The sequence below is a fragment of the Haliotis rufescens genome, unplaced genomic scaffold (genome assembly GCF_023055435.1).
Source record: "Haliotis rufescens isolate VD_foot unplaced genomic scaffold, xgHalRufe1.0.p SCAF_10, whole genome shotgun sequence".
Lineage (NCBI taxonomy): Eukaryota > Metazoa > Mollusca > Gastropoda > Lepetellida > Haliotidae > Haliotis > Haliotis rufescens.
This window is the reverse complement of record NW_025963780.1, coordinates 46,742,982-46,761,681: the sequence shown is the minus strand read 5'-3', so window position 1 is coordinate 46,761,681 and position 18,700 is coordinate 46,742,982. Positions and strand designations below refer to the sequence as shown.

At 42.8% G+C, this 18,700-nt stretch overlaps 2 protein-coding genes across 6 annotated transcripts in view; both read right to left on the bottom strand.

The window, feature by feature from the left end:
• LOC124126331 (polypeptide N-acetylgalactosaminyltransferase 13-like) overlaps positions 1-18,700 on the bottom strand; it is a 105,317-nt gene that overhangs the window by 6,648 nt on the left and 79,969 nt on the right. For 4 of the 5 annotated variants that reach the window (XR_006859767.2, XR_006859768.2, XM_046489730.2 and 1 more), the window contains exons 11-14: positions 14,689-14,828; positions 13,913-14,011; positions 6,743-6,877; positions 2,188-2,266 (exon numbers count right to left, since the gene is read on the bottom strand). Coding sequence is in view for 3 of the 5 variants with exons in the window: in XM_046489730.2 (XP_046345686.1) it covers positions 2,188-2,266; positions 6,743-6,877; positions 13,913-14,011; positions 14,689-14,828 (453 nt within the window). In the remaining 2 variants the exon portion in view is untranslated. Of the gene's footprint in view, positions 1-2,187; positions 2,267-6,074; positions 6,204-6,742; positions 6,878-13,912; positions 14,012-14,688; positions 14,829-18,700 lie in introns of all 5 variants that reach the window. The other variant, XM_046489732.2, reaches the window with a different exon arrangement.
• Positions 6,884-11,386, bottom strand: LOC125377572. Its single transcript, XM_048391504.1, has 2 exons — positions 6,979-11,386; positions 6,884-6,937 (listed from the first exon to the last, which is right to left on the bottom strand). Exon 1 carries the CDS (start codon positions 10,944-10,946, stop codon positions 9,882-9,884), a length of 1,065 nt encoding a protein of 354 aa, XP_048247461.1. The 5' UTR covers positions 10,947-11,386; the 3' UTR covers positions 6,884-6,937; positions 6,979-9,881.

The window sequence follows — 18,700 nt, the reverse complement described above, 5'->3', positions numbered from 1 at the left end:
TACTAACTGACATTTGGTGACTACTGACTGACATTTGGTTAAGTTAGGGTTGACTGACTACTACTGACTGACCCCTGATGTCTCCTCCCTGACCCCTGGTGCATACTGACTGACCCCTTGTGTCTACTGACTGACCCCTGGTGTCTACTGACTGACCCCTTGTGTCTACTGACCCCTGGTGTCTACTGACTGACCCCTGGTGCATACTGACTGACCCCTGGTGTCTCCTCCCTGACCCCTGGTGCATACTGACTGACCCCTGGTGTCTACTGACTGACCCCTGGTGTCTAGTGAATGACCCCTTGTGTCTACTGACGGACATTTGGTGCCTACTAACTGACATTTGGTGCCTACTGACTGACACCTGGTGCCTACTGACTGACACCTGGTGTCTTCTAACTGACATTTGGTGCCTACTGACTGACCCCTGGTGTTTCTTCCCTCACCCCTCGTGTCTACAGACTGACCCCTGGTGTCTCCTCCCCGATCCCTGGTGACTACAGACTGACCCCTGGTGTCTCCTCCCTAACACCTGGTGTCTCCTCCCTGGTCCCTGGTGACTACAGATTGACCCCTGGTGTCTCCTCCCTGACACCTGGTGTCTCCTCCCTGGTGCCTACTGACTGACCCCTTGTGTTTCCTCCCTGACACCTGGTGTCTCCTCCCTGGTCCCTGGTGACTACAGACTGACCCCTGGTGTCTCCTCCCTGACACCTGGTGTCTCCTCCCTGGTCCCTGGTGACTACTTCCTCATGTCTAGTGCCTGACACCATGTGTCTACTGACTGACCCCTGGTGTCTACTGACGGACATTTGGTGCCTACTAACTGACACCTGGTGCTTACTGACTGACACCTGGTGTCTAATAACTGACATTTGGTGCCTACTGACTGACATTTGGTGCCTACTGACTGACACCTGGTGTCTACTCACTAACACCTGGTGTCTACTGACTGACATTTTGTGCCTACTTGCCGACACCTGGTGCCTACTGACTGACACCCGGTGCCTACTAACTCACATCTGATGACTACTGACTGACCCCTTGTGTCTACTGACTGATCCCTTGTGTCTACTGACTGACACCTGGTGTCTACTGACTGACAGCTGGTGCCTTCTGACTGACACCTGGTGCCCCTCTTACTCACATCTGATGCCTACTGACTCACCCCTTGTGTCTACTGACTGACCCCTGGTGCCTACTGACTGACCCCTGGTGTCTAGTGAATGACCCCTTGTGTCTACTTCCTAATATCTACTGACTGACCCCTGGTGTCTACTGACTGACCCCTGGTGTCTAGTGAATGACCCCTTGTGTCTACTTCCTGATGTCTACTGCCAGACACCATGTGTCTACTGACTGACCCCTGGTGTCTACTGAATGACCCCTTGTTTCTACTTCCTGCTGTCTACTGACTGACACCATGTGTCTAATGACTGACCCCTGGTGTTACTGACTGACCCCTGGTGTCTACTGACTGACCCATCGTGTTATTGACTGACCCCTGGTGTCTCCTGACTGACCCATGGCGTTATTGACTGACCACTGGTGTATACTGACAGACAGCTGGTGTCTACTGACTGACCCATTGCGTCACCTGACTGACCCCAGGTGTTTCGGAATGACCCCTTGTGTCTACTTCCTGCTGTCTACTGACTGACACTATGTGTCTAATGACTGACCCCTTGTGTCTACTGAATGACAACTGGTGTCTAATGACTGACCCATTGTGTCTACTTCGTGGTGTCTACTGACTGACCCCTAGTGTTACTGAATAACCCCTTGTGTCTACTTCCTGCTGTCTACTGACTGACACTATGTGTCTAATGACTGACCCCTAGTGTTACTGAATAACCCCTTGTGTCTACTTCCTGCTGTCTACTGACTGGTACCATGTGTCTACTGACTGACCCCTGGTGCCTACTGACTGACAACTTGTGTCTAGAGAATAACCTCTTGTGTCTACTACGTGGTGACTACTGACTGACACCATGTGTCTACTGACTGACAACTGGTGTCTAGAGAAAAAACCCTTGTGTCTACTTCCTGCTGTCTATTGACTGACACTATGTGTCTAATGACTGACCCCTGGAGCCTACTGACTGACCCCTGGTGTCTACTAACTGACCCCTGGTGTCTACTGACAGACAGCTGGTGTCTACTGACCAACACCTGGTGCCTACGTACCCAGTGATGGTGTCCCTGAGTCATGGACTGCTGGTTTTCCTAGACACAGCCCAGTGTTGACGTGTCTCAGCGTCAGTGTCTGCGAGGTATGGTAATTACATTATTTAGACAGATCTACACAAACACATCCATCCATTCACAATAACACGGTACAGTGCTTTTTATTTGAAGTGTGCAAGAAGTACAACAGAAAATCTTACACTTAAAGTATTGAACATTTATCAATAAGTTTTCTTTCAAAAGTATTATCTTTTCTAGCAAATGTTCCTGTCTATGTCAGACTTCTTCCTGACTCCTGGTGCCTAGTACCATTACTGCCTAGTACCATTACTGTCAACTACCAATACTGTCAACTACCGATACTGTCACCTACCCTTACTGTCAACTACTGATACTGTCAACTACCGATACTGTCAACTACCAATACTGTCAACTACCGATACTGTCAACTACCAATACTGTCAACTACCAATACTGTCCAACTACCAAGACTGTCAACTACCAAGACTGTCAACTATCCCTACTGTCAACTATCCCTACTGTCAACTACCGATACTGTCAACTACCGATACTGTCAACTACTGATACTGTCAACTACCAAGACTGTCAACTACATATACTGTCAACTACCAATACTGTTCAACTACCAATACTGTCAACAACCAATACTTTAGAATGCTAATGCTTATACTTCAACGATCTAGTACTGTCTGTGACCTAAGTTGCATTAAATGTAAACCACCAACATCCTAACCATCCAGAGCGCTTTGTGACTTACAGCAGTTCTACCAACACTTCAACTCTCCAGTGCTCCTAAGAGACCTCAACTATCCAGTGCGCTTAGTGACTTACAGCGGTTCTACCAATATTGTTCAACTACTAATACTGTCAACAACCAATACTGTTCAACTACCGATACTGTTCAACTACCGATACTGTTTAACTACCAATACTGTTCAACTACCGATACTGTTCAACTACCGATACTGTTCAACTACCAATACTGTTCAACTACCGATACTGTTCAACTACCGATACTGTTCAACTACCAATACTGTTCAACTACCGATACTGTTCAACTACCGATACTGTTCAACTACCGATACTGTTCAACTACCAATACTGTTCAACTACCAATACTGTTCAACTACCGATACTGTTCAACTACCAATACTGTTCAACTACCAATACTGTTCAACTACCGATACTGTTCAACTACCAATACTGTTCAACTGCTATACTTTAGCAAGTCTTCATGCTAATGCTAATACTTCAATGATCCTATGCTCTTAGTGACCTACAGCAGTTCTACCATCACTTGAACCATCCAGTGCTCTTAGTGACTTACAGCAGTTCTACCATCACTTCAACCATCCAGTGCTCTTAGTGACTTATAGCAGTTCTATCAACACTTCAACCATCCAGTGCTCTTAGTGACCTACAGCAGTTCTATCAACACTTCAACCATCCAGTGCTCTTAGTGACCTACAGCAGTTCTACCAACACTTCAACCATCCAGTGCTCTTAGTGACTTATAGCAGTCCTATCAACACTTCAACCATCCAATGCTCTTAGTGACCTAAGACAGTTCTATCAACACTTCAACCATCCAGTGCTCTTAGTGACCTACAGCAGTTCTACCAACACTTCAACCATCCAGTGCTCTTAGTGACTTATAGCAGTTCTATCAACACTTCAACCATCCAATGCTCTTAGTGACTTACAGCGGTTCTACCAACACTTCAACCATCCAATGCTCTCAGTGACCTACAGCTGTTCTACCAACACTTCAACCATCCAGTGCTCTTAGTGACTTATAGCAGTTCTATCAACACTTCAACCATCCAGAGCTCTTAGTGACCTACAGCGGTTCTACCAACACTTCAACCATCCAGTGCTCTTAGTGATCTACAGCGGTTCTACCAACACGTAACCATCCAGAGCTCTTGTTGACTTACAGCAGTTCTACCATCACTTCAACCATCCAGTGCTCTTAGTGACTTATAGCAGTTCTATCAACACTTCAACCATCCAGTGCTCTTAGTGACCTACAGCAGTTCTATCAACACTTCAACCATCCAGTGCTCTTAGTGACCTACAGCAGTTCTACCAACACTTCAACCATCCAGTGCTCTTAGTGACTTATAGCAGTCCTATCAACACTTCAACCATCCAATGCTCTTAGTGACCTAAGACAGTTCTATCAACACTTCAACCATCCAGTGCTCTTAGTGACCTACAGCAGTTCTACCAACACTTCAACCATCCAGTGCTCTTAGTGACTTATAGCAGTTCTATCAACACTTCAACCATCCAATGCTCTTAGTGACTTACAGCGGTTCTACCAACACTTCAACCATCCAATGCTCTCAGTGACCTACAGCTGTTCTACCAACACTTCAACCATCCAGTGCTCTTAGTGACTTATAGCAGTTCTATCAACACTTCAACCATCCAGAGCTCTTAGTGACCTACAGCGGTTCTACCAACACTTCAACCATCCAGTGCTCTTAGTGATCTACAGCGGTTCTACCAACACGTAACCATCCAGAGCTCTTGTTGACTTACAGCGGTTCTACCTACACTTCAACCATCCAATGCTCTCAGTGACCTACAGCGGTTCTACCAACACTTCAACCATCCAATGCTCTTAGTGACTTATAGCAGTTCTATCAACACTTCAACCATCCAGTGCTCTTAGTGACCTACAGCAGTTCTACCATCACTTCAACCATCCAGAGCTCTTAGTGACTTATAGCAGTTCTATCAACACTTCAACCATCCAGTGCTCTTAGTGACCTACAGCAGTTCTACCAACACTTCAACCATCCAGTGCTCTTAGTGACTTATAGCAGTCCTATCAACACTTCAACCATCCAATGCTCTTAGTGACCTAAGACAGTTCTATCAACACTTCAACCATCCAGTGCTCTTAGTGACCTACAGCAGTTCTACCATCACTTCAACCATCCAGAGCTCTTAGTGACTTATAGCAGTTCTATCAACACTTCAACCATCCAGTGCTCTTAGTGACCTACAGCAGTTCTACCAACACTTCAACCATCCAGTGCTCTTAGTGACTTATAGCAGTCCTATCAACACTTCAACCATCCAATGCTCTTAGTGACCTAAGACAGTTCTATCAACACTTCAACCATCCAGTGCTCTCAGTGACCTACAGCAGTTCTACCAACACTTCAACCATCCAGTGCTCTTAGTGACTTATAGCAGTTCTATCAACACTTCAACCATCCAGAGCTCTTAGTGACCTACAGCGGTTCTACCAACACTTCAACCATCCAGTGCTCTTAGTGATCTACAGCGGTTCTACCAACACGTAACCATCCAGAGCTCTTGTTGACTTACAGCGGTTCTACCTACACTTCAACCATCCAATGCTCTCAGTGACCTACAGCGGTTCTACCAATACTTCAACTATCCAGTGCTCTTAGTGACCTCAACTATCCAGTGCACTTATTGACCTCAACTTTCTAGTGCTCTTAGTGACCTCAACTATCCAGTGCACTTAGTGACCTCAACTATCCAGTGCTCTTAGTGACCAACTATCTAGTGCTCTTAGTGACCTCAACTATCCAGTGTTCTTAGTGACCTCAACTATCCAGTGTTCTTAGTGACCTCAACTATCCAGTGCTCTTAGTGACCTCAACTATCCAGTGTTCTTTGTGACCTCAACTATCCAGTGCTCTTAGTGACCTACAGTAGCTCTTCCTAAACTTCCAACTATCTAGTGCTGCCTTTGAACTCACTGCTTGAGTGTGTGCACTGCAAACTATCCATACCTTGCATATATATGTGGCACTACCTTTAGTCTGGGTGTGGTCAGCTATACACTTCCAACTACTAATAACTCAAACATACTGTACTACCTGTTGACTATATTCCCAATGGACGTTGTCAGCATCGCATCGTGCAAAATACACAGCAGATGAGCCGTGCGCCTGGACACACATATTCTCATCCGTCATAATGAGTTTCTTCTTCGTATAAGCAAACACCTAGTCGGTCATCAAAAACAAACATTTACTGACAATGAGACATACAGCCATACAGGTCATGCAAGTGCATCACACAGGAGGCAGCGCCCTCGTCCAGCTGAAAGGAACAGAATGGTTAGAAACAACACCCGTTGTAGCCGCATGCAGTGAGACACAGACAGGGGCAGACAACTCCATCACATCCCAGACCACCAATACCTTGTCAGGATTCACCATAATGACTGAACATACCTATATGTACCTAAATTTGATTAACAGCAGTAAATGACAGTACTGTTAGTCAGAAACAGTAACAGAGTTGTTTGCCCATTGTGCATCTCGGTACACGTAGAGTCAGCAGAATGCATCATATGAATGATTACTGACACAAACAGGAGTCACCGATTACTGGTGTTGCTCTGTGATCGAAACATACCAGACTGACAAATCAAAACATTCCCCGACAGAGTTGCCTCCCTTTACATATATAGGATTTCCCTCGCAGACATTCATATGGACGCATTCTGCAGACTACGGAGCGATGCAAGCAGTAACAATACCTCTAAATCATATTCCCACTTTTGGTTGCCCCCCAGCCCGTGGCACTGAAATAGTTTGACAGGGCCGGTCACCGAGGAGACATCCAAACACAGGTCATCCGTCTGGAGAGCTTTCTTTTTGGTATAAGAAAACACCTGGAACAGAATGATGTTAGCACATGATACAGCCTTCTTCATGAAACATGGACCAGGGACCTGATCCACACAGCCTTCTTCATGAAACATGGACCAGGGACCAGATCCACACAGCCACAAACAGTCATGGAACAGGGACCCGATCCACACAGCCACAAACAGTCGTGGAGCAGGGACTAGATCCACACAGCCATAAAAAGTCATGGACCAGGGACCCGATCCACACAGCCACAAACAGTTGTCGACACGATTCAACACAGCCACAAACAGTCATGGACCAGGGACCAGATCCACACAGCCACAAACAGTCATGGACCAGGGACTCAATCCACACAGCCACAAACAGTCATGGACCAGGGACTCAATCCACACAGCCACAAACAGTCATGGACCAGGGACCAGATCCACACAGCCACAAACAGTTGTCGACACGATTCAACACAGCCACAAACAGTCGTCGACCCGATTCCACACAGCAACAAACAGTAGTGGGCCCAATCCACTCGGCCACAAACAGTCGTCGACCCGATCCACGAAGCAATAAAGAGTCATGGACCAGGGACCCAATCCACACAGCCACAAACAGTCGTGGACCAGGGACTTGATCCACACAGCCACAAACAGTCGTGGACCAGGGACTAGATCCACACAGCCACAAACAGTCATGGACCAGGGACTCAATCCACACAGCCACAAACAGTCATGGACCAGGGACTCAATCCACACAGCCACAAACAGTCATGGACCAGGGACTCAATCCACACAGCCACAAACAGTCATGGACCAGGGACCAGATCCACACAGCCACAAACAGTCATGGACCAGGGACTCAATCCACACAGCCACAAACAGTCATGGACCAGGGACCAGATCCACACAGCCACAAACAGTCATGGGCCAGGGACTCAATCCACACAGCCACAAACAGTCATGGACCAGGGACCAGATCCACACAGCCTTCTTCATGAAACATGGACCAGGGACCAGATCCACACAGCCACAAACAGTCATGGACCAGGGACCCGATCCACACAGCCACAAACAGTCATGGACCAGGGACTCGATCCACACAGCAACAAACAGTCATGGACCAGGGACCCGATCCACACAGACACAAACAGTCATGGACCAGGGACTAGATCCACACAGCCACAAACAGTCATGGACCAGGGACCCGATCCACACAGCAACAAACAGTCATGGACCAGGGACCCGATCCACACAGACACAAACAGTCATGGACCAGGGACCAGATCCACACAGCCACAAACAGTCATGGACCAGGGACCCGATCCACACAGACACAAACAGTCATGGACCAGGGACTAGATCCACACAGCCACAAACAGTCATGGACCAGGGACCCGATCCACACAGACACAAACAGTCATGGACCAGGGACTAGATCCACACAGCCACAAACAGTCATGGACCAGGGACTCGATCCACACAGCCACAAACAGTTGTCGACACGATTCAACACAGCCACAAACAGTCATGGACCAGGGACCCGATCCACACAGCTACAGTCATGGACCAGGGACTCGATCCACACAGCAACAAACAGTCATGGACCAGGGACCCGATCCACACAGCCACAAACAGTCATGGGCCAGGGACTAGATCCACACAGCCACAAACAGTTGTGGACCAGGGACTCAATCCACACAGCCACAAACAGTCATGGACCAGGGACCCGATCAATACACACACAAACAGTCATGGACTAGGGACTCGATCCACACAGCCACAAACAGTTGTGGACCAGGGACTCGATCCACACAGCCACAAACAGTCGTGGACCACATAGCCTCAACTCCCTTACGTTTACTTGTGACAGTCGAAGCTTCAGGATGGGTTTGTTTGCCTGAAGGCCAATTGCACATAACAATGTTAGCAGTACAACTGTTGCAAGTAGTTTGTTTGTTGTTTAACATCAAAAACAGCAATATTCCAGCCATGGCGGCATCCTGTATATAACTGAGCCTGGACCAGACGATCCAGTGGTCGATATTGTTAGCAGCGATCCACGCCAAGGGGTACGTACAATTACAGGCAATCAACAAAGTCAGTGAACATGACCAACTGATCCATTTGGTCACCTCTTATGACCAGCACAGGGATAAATCTTACCTGGCATCCCCTGGGGTGCCTATTATGAGCTACAATTGTATTGGTGCTAAATCCTCAGTGCAAGTGGGTCCTGGATGTTTGTCAATGCATGCCTTTAATACTCACAAAAACCTATTTCTGCCACCAAGTCATGGTCATTGGCACTTTAGCTCACCTGGCTAAGACATTTTGTAATCTCACATCACACAGGTCAAGGATCAGCTGTCTAAACTGTTCATGCTGGTCAAAATACCCAACAATGACTGAATTACGATAAGATAATTTTACCCCCAAATCATTGTGATTGGCTTTTAAGATCACCGGGCTTTTCCGTGAACATATGTGATAACACTTCTGGTTTTTGATTAGCTATCTGAAATCTAATGCTCAAGACAGTCATGCTGCTCCCTCATCCAATGTATAAAATCTCGTGGGGATGACAGCCTTTAACACTTAACAATTTGTCCAATACATTCCATGCTGACATCAGAATCTGGATCAAGATCATGATGGAGTGAAAACTGTTTGATAAAAAGTTATAATAAAACAAAATATAGGCTCAATAGGGCTGCCATGAAGTCCGCGCCGAGACAGAGATTGGGATTCTATTCTATTGGTTGTATTTATCCAATGGGTTGTATTCATTCTATTGGTTGTATTTATCCAATTAGTGGTATTTATCCTTTTGGTGGTATTTATTCTACTGGTTGTATCTATTATATTGGGCGTATCTATTCTACTGGTTGTATCTATTCTACTGGTTGTATCTATTCTATTGGTTGTATCTATTATATTGGGTGTATTTATTCTATTGGTGGTATCTATTCTACTGGTTGTATCTATTCTATGGGTGTATCTATTATATTGGGTGTATCTATTATATTGGGTGTATCTATTCTATGGTGGTATTTATTCTATTGGTGGTATCTATTCTATTGGGTGTATTTATTCTATTGGTGGTATGTATTCTTTTGGTTTTATCTATTCTATTGGTTGTATCCATTATATTGGTGGTATCTATTCTACTGGTTGTATCTATTCTATTGGGTGTATTCATTCTATTGGTGGTATCTATTCTTTTGGTTGTATCTATTCTATTGGTTGTATCCATTCTATTGGTGGTATCTATTCTACTGGTTGTATCTATTCTATTGGTTGTATCTATTCTATTGGGTGTATTTATTCTATTGGGTGTATCTATTCTATTGGGTGTATCTATTCTATTGGGTGTATCTATTCTACTGGTTGTATCTATTCTTTTGGTTGTATCTATTATATTGGGTATATCTATTCTATTGGGCGTATCTATTCTACTGGTTGTATTTTTTATTCTACTGGTTGTATCTATTCTACTGGTTGCATCTATTCTACTGGTTGCATCTATTCTACTGGTTGTATCTATTCTACTGGTTGTATCTATTCTATTGGTTGTATCTATTCTATTGGTGGTATGTATTCTTTTGGCTGTATCTATTATATTGGGTGTATCTATTCTATTGGTGGTATGTATTCTTTTGGCTGTATCTATTCTATTGGGTATATCTATTATATTGGTTGTATCTATTCTTTTGGTTGTATCTATTATATTGGGTATATCTATTATATTGGGTGTATTTATTCTATTGGGTGTATCTATTCTACTGGTTGTATCTATTCTTTTGGTTGTATCTATTATATTGGGTATATCTATTCTATTGGGTGTATCTATTCTACTGGTTGTATCTATTCTTTTGGTTGTATCTATTATATTGGGTATATCTATTCTATTGGGCGTATCTATTCTACTGGTTGTATTTTTTATTCTACTGGTTGTATCTATTCTACTGGTTGCATCTATTCTACTGGTTGCATCTATTCTACTGGTTGTATCTATTCTACTGGTTGTATCTATTCTATTGGTTGTATCTATTATATTGGGTGTATCTATTCTACTGGTTGTATTTATTATTCTACTCATTGTATCTATTCTACTGGTTGTATCTATTCTACTGGTTGCATCTATTCTACTGGTTGTATCTATTCTATTGGTTGTATCTATTATATTGGGTGTATCTATTCTATTGGTTGTATTTATCCATTCAAACTTTCAGCTTCAGAGATTTTGTGTGTTGAAATCAAAGTTATTGAAAGGTTTGACATTACAGGAATCCTCAATAAAAGCAATCCCTAAAATCACAAGTCCTACATCTCTCCTCCACTGCTCCAATCCCTTCAACTCTTCATGTCTTTGAAATCAAGCTTCAGAAATTGGGTCTTCAATCTCAACGGCATTAATCAATCTTTGTTTCCATGGAAACATAAAACAATAAAAATAAATATGAAAGGGGTATGAAAGTATTTCCAAGTTCAAAACATTAAAAAAAATTTCTCAGAAAATCCAGTTAATAAAATCAAACTTTGCACTGCACTGCTCCTATTGGTATAGAAACTGTACCTCAAATTGAATCTATGAAGTAGTTTTCAAGTTATAGGTCGCAATGTTGAAGTAAAACATTCAAGTAAAAAAATGAAAAATAGCTGTATTTTTTCAGAAAATCTAAATATTGAAATCAAACATCGCGGTGCACCTCTCCTAATGGAATAGAAAGAGTTCATCAAGTTTGAAAAGAATCTACTAAAAAGTTTTCAAGTAACAGGTTGCACAAAAAAATGTCCTCGGAAGGATGGACGGATGGACGAAATTCCTTGGTATAACTATATAACCCTGCCCTTTTAGGTCGGGGCTACAAAAATACAAACTAGCATATCACATGAGTGATCCACTTGAACTATGCCACTCAAAGTTTGCTAAAGATCAAGTTTTGATGATCCAAACCTCCACCCTATCTAACATGTGCAACAAGGTGCAGATTGCCGTCTCACGACACCCTGTCCTCCATTTGGGCAACTCAACAGGAACTCGGCAATGCTCCGACTGAAGAGTTGAACAATGTTCCCTTGGTAACATTACTGGGAGCATGAGATGAGACCAGGCTTTGATCGCACCACGTGGATCACATACGGTACACGCTACTGAGAGGTGTTGTTTTCGACAATGAATTTGTTTTTGTGATTTTTTTATGTTTCCACTTTGGTCAGATAGCCTCATTTTGGATGCATTTTGTTTGTTGGCATTATGTGGCACATGACAACAGACCTTTGTTCATAAAACTTGTCTTCATGCAATACTGTCTTTGGCTATTTCAACAGATGCATACAAATTGACACATCACCTTTTAAAGTGGTGAACCTTAGCAAACTTTGAGTAGGATATGTGCAGCCTCTGAACCAATGAACATGACAACTCTGCTGTTCATAAGTGACAAGAGAGTTCATCCGTTTCTTTAATGATCCATGCAAGCAAGTAATTTAAACAAATAAGTAAACTTGATAGCAGAGCACACAACCTTCTGCAAGAAAGGAAAAGGTAAAACTAACTATATGTCATAACAGAATATTGTGCACGGAAACTTACACTCTCTATAAACAGAGCAATGTTTAACGGCTAACATATTCTGGACAGGAGGACGGAGGTGGGAAGTTGTGTTAGGGGTCGTGATCTGGGAGGAGGTGGAGAGTTGTGTTAGGGGCTGTGATATGGGAGGAGGTGGAGAGATGTGTTAGTGGCTGTGATGGAGGTGGAGAGATGTGTTAGTGGCTGTGATGGAGGTGGAGAGATGTGTTAGTGGCTGTGATGGAGGTGGAGAGATGTGTTAGTGGCTGTGATGTAGATGGAGAGATGTGTTAGTGGCTGTGATGGAGGTGGAGAGATGTGTTAGTGGCTGTGATGGAGGTGGAGAGATGTGTTAGTGGCTGTGACATGGGAGAAGGTGGAGAGATGTGTTAGTGGCTGTGATGGAGGTGGAGAGATGTGTTAGTGGCTGTGATGGAGGTGGAGAGATGTGTTAGTGGCTGTGACATGGGAGGAGGTGGAGAGATTTGTTAGTGGCTGTGATGGAGGTGGAGAGATGAGTTAGTGGCTGTGATGGAGGTGGAGAGATGTGTTAGTGGCTGTGATGGAGGTGGAGAGATGTGTTAGTGGCTGTGATGGAGGTGGAGAGATGTGTTAGTGGCTGTGATGGAGGTGGAGAGATGAGTTAGTGGCTGTGATGGAGGTGGAGAGATGTGTTAGTGGCTGTGATGGAGGTGGAGAGATGAGTTAGTGGCTGTGATGGAGGTGGAGAGATGAGTTAGTGGCTGTGATGGAGGTGGAGAGATGTGTTAGGGGCTGTGATGGAGGTGGAGAGTTGTGTTAGTGGCTGTGATCTGGGAGGAGGTGGAGAGATGTGTTAGTGGCTGTGATCTGGGAGGAGGTGGAGAGATGTGTTAGTGGCTGTGATATGGGAGGAGGTGGAGAGATGTGTTAGTGGCTGTGATGGAGGTGGAGAGATGTGTTAGTGGCTGTGATATGGGAGGAGGTGGAGAGATGTGTTAGTGGCTGTGATGGAGGTGGAGAGATGTGTTAGGGGCTGTGATGGAGGTGGAGAGTTGTGTAAGTGGCTGTGATGGAGGTGGAGAGATTTGTTAGGGGCAGTGATCTGGGAGGAGGTGAAGAGGTGTGTTAGGGGCTGTGATGGAGGTGGAGAGATGTGTTAGTGGCTGTGATATGGGAGGAGGTGGAGAGATGTGTTAGGGGCTGTGATGGAGGTGGAGAGTTGTGTTAGTGGCTGTGATGGAGGTGGAGAGATTTGTTAGGGGCAGTAATCTGGGAGGAGGTGGAGAGGTGTGTTAGGGGCTGTGATGGAGGTGGAGAGATGTGTTAGTGGCTGCGATGGAGGTGGAGAGATTTGTTAGGGGCAGTGATCTGGGAGGAGGTGGAGAGGTGTGTTAGGGGCTGTGATGGAGGTGGAGAGATGTGTTAGGGGTCGTGATATGGGATAAAACATGAAAATGAAGATAGTCAAAACTGTTCACAGATTTCCTCCAATGATAAAGACAAAGTACCTGATTGCCTCCCATGCCATGACATGTCACCATGCCAACCTTCTCGCCACTCTTCCGGCCCATTGTGTCAATACATGAGCTGGTTTCCTTGTTTCGAATCTGAAACACAAGAAGATGCAACACTGGCTGTGACTCTAACAGAGAGTGGACCAGCAACTGCGAGTGTGGAGGCCAATCTTGTCCATGGACACGGTATGGAATCGCTGAATGGCAGACATGAAATACACCTTCTATTGGCACGGATAACACGGATTGTGCATGGCAAGAGAACATTTCACAACTACTGTGCACACTGGATCTATAAATACGTAATGAACTGACATTAGTTAATTGACACCTTTTCCGTTAAAACAGTAACTGAGAAATGGTGGCAACAAACAAATAAGTGACAAGTGAAGTCATTTCTTTTGGTTAGTCTGACTCAAAGTCTTGACGATAAAGCATAAAATCCATAGCAAATAGTTTTCATACGCACAGAATTTGTAATCCTAAGTGTAAGACGTGATTTTTTGCATCATTTATCACAAAATAAAAGGGTACTAGTCAGGTATGGTCTCTGAACCTAAACCTATGAGGAGTCCAATCTTGTCCATGGAGTAGACACTTACCTCACCAAGGGAGTAGACACTTACCTAACCAAGGGAGTAGACACTTACCTCACCAAGGGAGTAGACACTTACCTCACCAAGGGAGTAGACACTTACCTCACCAAGGGAGTAGACACTTACCTCACCAAGGGAGTAGACACTTACCTCACCAAGGGAGTAGACACTTACCTCACCAAGGGAGTAGAAATCAATGGGCATCTGGGACTCTGGGTAGATGTTTTCCAGGTACCAGCGGAAACTGTGACACTTCATCCTCTTCCTCAGTTCCTGTCGCTCGGAGATGTCCCCATAGTCCGTGCTCTTCACACCTAAACCACCAAACCCCGGGTTAGCTAATGTAGAATAACTGAAGAATAATTGTAACTGTACATCTAGCTAGGGTGAGCTACAGTAGAATAACAGTAGAATAATTGTAACTGTATATCTAGCAAGGGTGAGCTAAAGTAGAATAACAGTAGAATAAATGTAACTGTTTATCTAGCTAGAGTGAGCTAAAGCAGAATAACGGTAGAATAATTGTAACTGTATATCTAGCTAGGGTGAGCTAAAGTAGAATAACGGTAGAATAATTGTAACTGTATATCTAGCTAGGGTGAGCTAAAGTAGAATAACGGTAGAATAATTGTAACTGTATGTCTAGCTAGGGTGAGCTAAAGTAGAATAACGGTAGAATAATTGTAACTGTATGTCTAGCTAGGGTGAGCTAAAGTAGAATAATTGTAACTATATCTAGCTAGGGTGAGCTAAAGTAGAATAACGGTAGTGAGTGAGTGAGTGAGTTTGGTTTTACGCCGCTTTAAGCAATATTCCAGCAATATCACGGCGGGGGACACCAGAAATGGGCTTCACACATTGTACCCATGTCGGGAATCAAACCCGGGTCTTCGGCGTGACGAGCGAACGCTTTAACCACTAGGCTACCCGACCGCCCCCAGAATAACGGTAGAATAATTGTAACTGTATGTCTAGCTAGGGTGAGCTAAAGTAGAATAACTGTGGAATAATTGTAACTGTATATCTAGCTAGGGTGAGCTAAAGTAGAATAACTGTAGAATAATTGAAACGTATATCTAGCTAGGGTGAGCTTAAGTAGAATAACTGTAGAATAATTGTAACTGTTTATCTAGCTAGAGTGAGCTAAAGTAGAATAACTGTAGAATAATTGTAACTGTTTATCTAGCTAGGGTGAGCTAAAGTAGAATAACTGTAGAATAATTGTAACTGTATGTCTAGCTAGAGTGAGCTAAAGTAGAATAACTGTAGAATAATTGTAACTGTTTATCTAGCTAGGGTGAGCTAAAGTAGAATAACTGTAGAATAATTGAAACGAATATCTAGCTAGGGTGAGCTAAAGTAGAATAACTGTGGAATAATTGTAACTGTATATCTAGCTAGGGTGAGCTAAAGTAGAATAACAGTTGAATAATTGTAACTGTACATCTAGCTAGGGTGAGCTAAAGTAGAATAACTGTAGAATAATTGTAACTGTACATCTAGCTAGGGTGAGCTAAGTAGAATAACGGTAGAATAATTGTAACTGTATGTCTAGCTAGAGTGAGCTAAAGTAGAATAACTGTAGAATAATTGTAACTGTTTATCTAGCTAGGGTGAGCTAAAGTAGAATAACTAGAATAATTGAAACGTTTATCTAGCTAGGGTGAGCTAAAGCAGAATAACTGTGGAATAATTGTAACTGTATATCTAGCTAGGGTGAGCTAAAGTAGAATAACGGTTGAATAATTGTAACTGTATATCTAGCTAGGGTGAGCTAAGTAGAATAACGGTAGAATAATTGTAACTGTATGTCTAGCTAGAGTGAGCTAAAGTAGAATAACTGTAGAATAATTGTAACTGTTTATCTAGCTAGGGTGAGCTAAAGTAGAATAACTAGAATAATTGAAACGTTTATCTAGCTAGGGTGAGCTAAAGCAGAATAACTGTGGAATAATTGTAACTGTATATCTAGCTAGGGTGAGCTAAAGTAGAATAACGGTTGAATAATTGTAACTGTACATCTAGCTAGGGTGGGCTAAGTAGAATAACTGTAGAGTAATTGTAACTGTATATCTAGCTAGGGTGAGCTACAGTAGAATAACAGTAGAATAATTGTAACTGTATGTCTAGCTAGGGTGAGCTAAAGTAGAATAACTGTAGAATAATTGTATCTGTATGTCTAGCTAGGGTGAGCTAAAGTATAACAAGCATGAAATACTCACATCCCCCTGCCACTATGACACGTCAGGTGTGTGCAATGCATTAGCTCCTGTGAACTATGTTCACTGGGCCTTTTTGTAAAGAAATATAGTACGTTTTTCAAGATCTGCTCCAGAAACGAGGACTACCTCCATTTTCAGTCTAAATCAAAGTCGTTGCCATGGAAACTCGAAAAATAACTTTTAAAAAAAATCCAAAACTATCCAAGGGCACCAGTTCACCACTAGACCTATCAATGTGCCAAATATTGTGAAGAAAAATGGTACAGTTTTCAAGATCTGCTCTGGAAACGAGGACTACCGCCATTTTCAGTCTAAATCAAAGTTGTTGCCATGGAAACTCAAAAAATATATTTTTTTAAAAATCCCAAACTTTCAAAAGGCACCAGTTCACCACTAGATCTTTCTATGTGCCAAGTTTGGTGAAGAAATATGGTACGGTTTTCAAGATCTGCTCCGGAAACAAGGACTTCCTCCATTTTCAGTCTAAATCAAAGTCGGTGCCATGGAAACTCGAAAAAATAACTTTTTTTTAAATCTCAAACTATCAAAAGGCACCAGTTCACCACTAGATCTAACTATGTGCCAAGTTTGGTGAAGAAATATGGTACAGTTTTCAAGATCTGCCGCGGAAACGAGGACTACCGCAATTTTTCAGTCTAAATCAAAGTCGGTGCCATAGAAACTCAAAAAATAAAAAAAATTAAATCCCAAACTATCAAAAGGCACCAGTTTACCACTAGACCTATCTATGTGCCATGTTTGGTGAAGAAATATGGTGCGGTTTTCAAGATCTGCTCTGGAAACGAGGACTACTGCCATTTTCAGTCTAAATCAAAGTCGGTGCCATTGAAACTCAAAAAATAATTTTTTTTTAAATCCCAAACTATCAAAAGGCACCAGTTTACCACTAGATCTATCTATGTGCCAAGTTTGGTGAAGAAATATGGTACGGTTTTCAAGATCTGCTCCGGAAACGAAATGTGACGGACGGACGGCACCCATTCCTATATCCCCCCTCTCACTTCGTGGCGGGGGATAATAAATGTAGAATAATTGTAACTGTATATCTAGCTTGGGTGAGCTAGGATTTATCTTATAGAAGAACTCTTTATACAGACCTGGATTTATCTTATAGAAGAACTCTTTATACAGACCTGGATTTATCTTATAGAAAAACTCCTTATACTGACCTAGATTTATCTAATAGAAGAGTTCCTTGTTCAGACCTGGATTTATCTTATAGAAAAACTCTTTATACAGGCCTGGATTAATCTTATAGAAGAACTCCTTAACTGACCTGGATTTATCTAATAGAAGAGCTCCTTCTACTGACCTGGATTTATCTTATAGAAGAACTCCTTGTACTGACCTGGATTTATCTTATAGAAGAGCTCCTAATACAGACCTGGATTTATCTTATAGAAGAGTTTCTTGTACTGACCTTGATTTATCTTATAGAAGAACTCTTTATACAGACCTGGATTTATCTTATAGAAGAACTCTTTATACAGACCTGGATTTATCTTATAGAAGAACTCCTTATACAGACCAGGATTTATCTTATAGAAGAACTCCTTGTACTGACCTGGATTTATCTTATAGAAGAGTTCCTTGTACTGACCAGGATTTATCTTATAGAAGAACTCCTTATACTGACCTGGATTTATCTTATAGAAGAACTCCTTATACTGATGTGGATTTATCTTATAGAAGATTTCCTTGTACTGACCTGGATTTATCTTATAAAACAACTCTTTATACAGATCTGGATTTATCTAATAGAAGAATTCCTTATACTGATGTGGATTTATCTTATAGAAGATTTCTTTGTACTGCCCTTGATTTATCTTATAAAAGAACTCTTTATACTGATGTGGATTTATCTTATAGAAGAATTCCTTATACTGATGTGGATTTATCTTATAGAAGAAATCCTTATACAGGCCTGGATTTATCTTATAAAA

What these genes read in the sequence shown, in the direction of transcription:
- LOC125377572 (XM_048391504.1), bottom strand. Translation starts at nt 10,946, where the DNA reads ATGAGTAGAATAATAAATACAACCAGTAGAATAGATACACCCAATATA.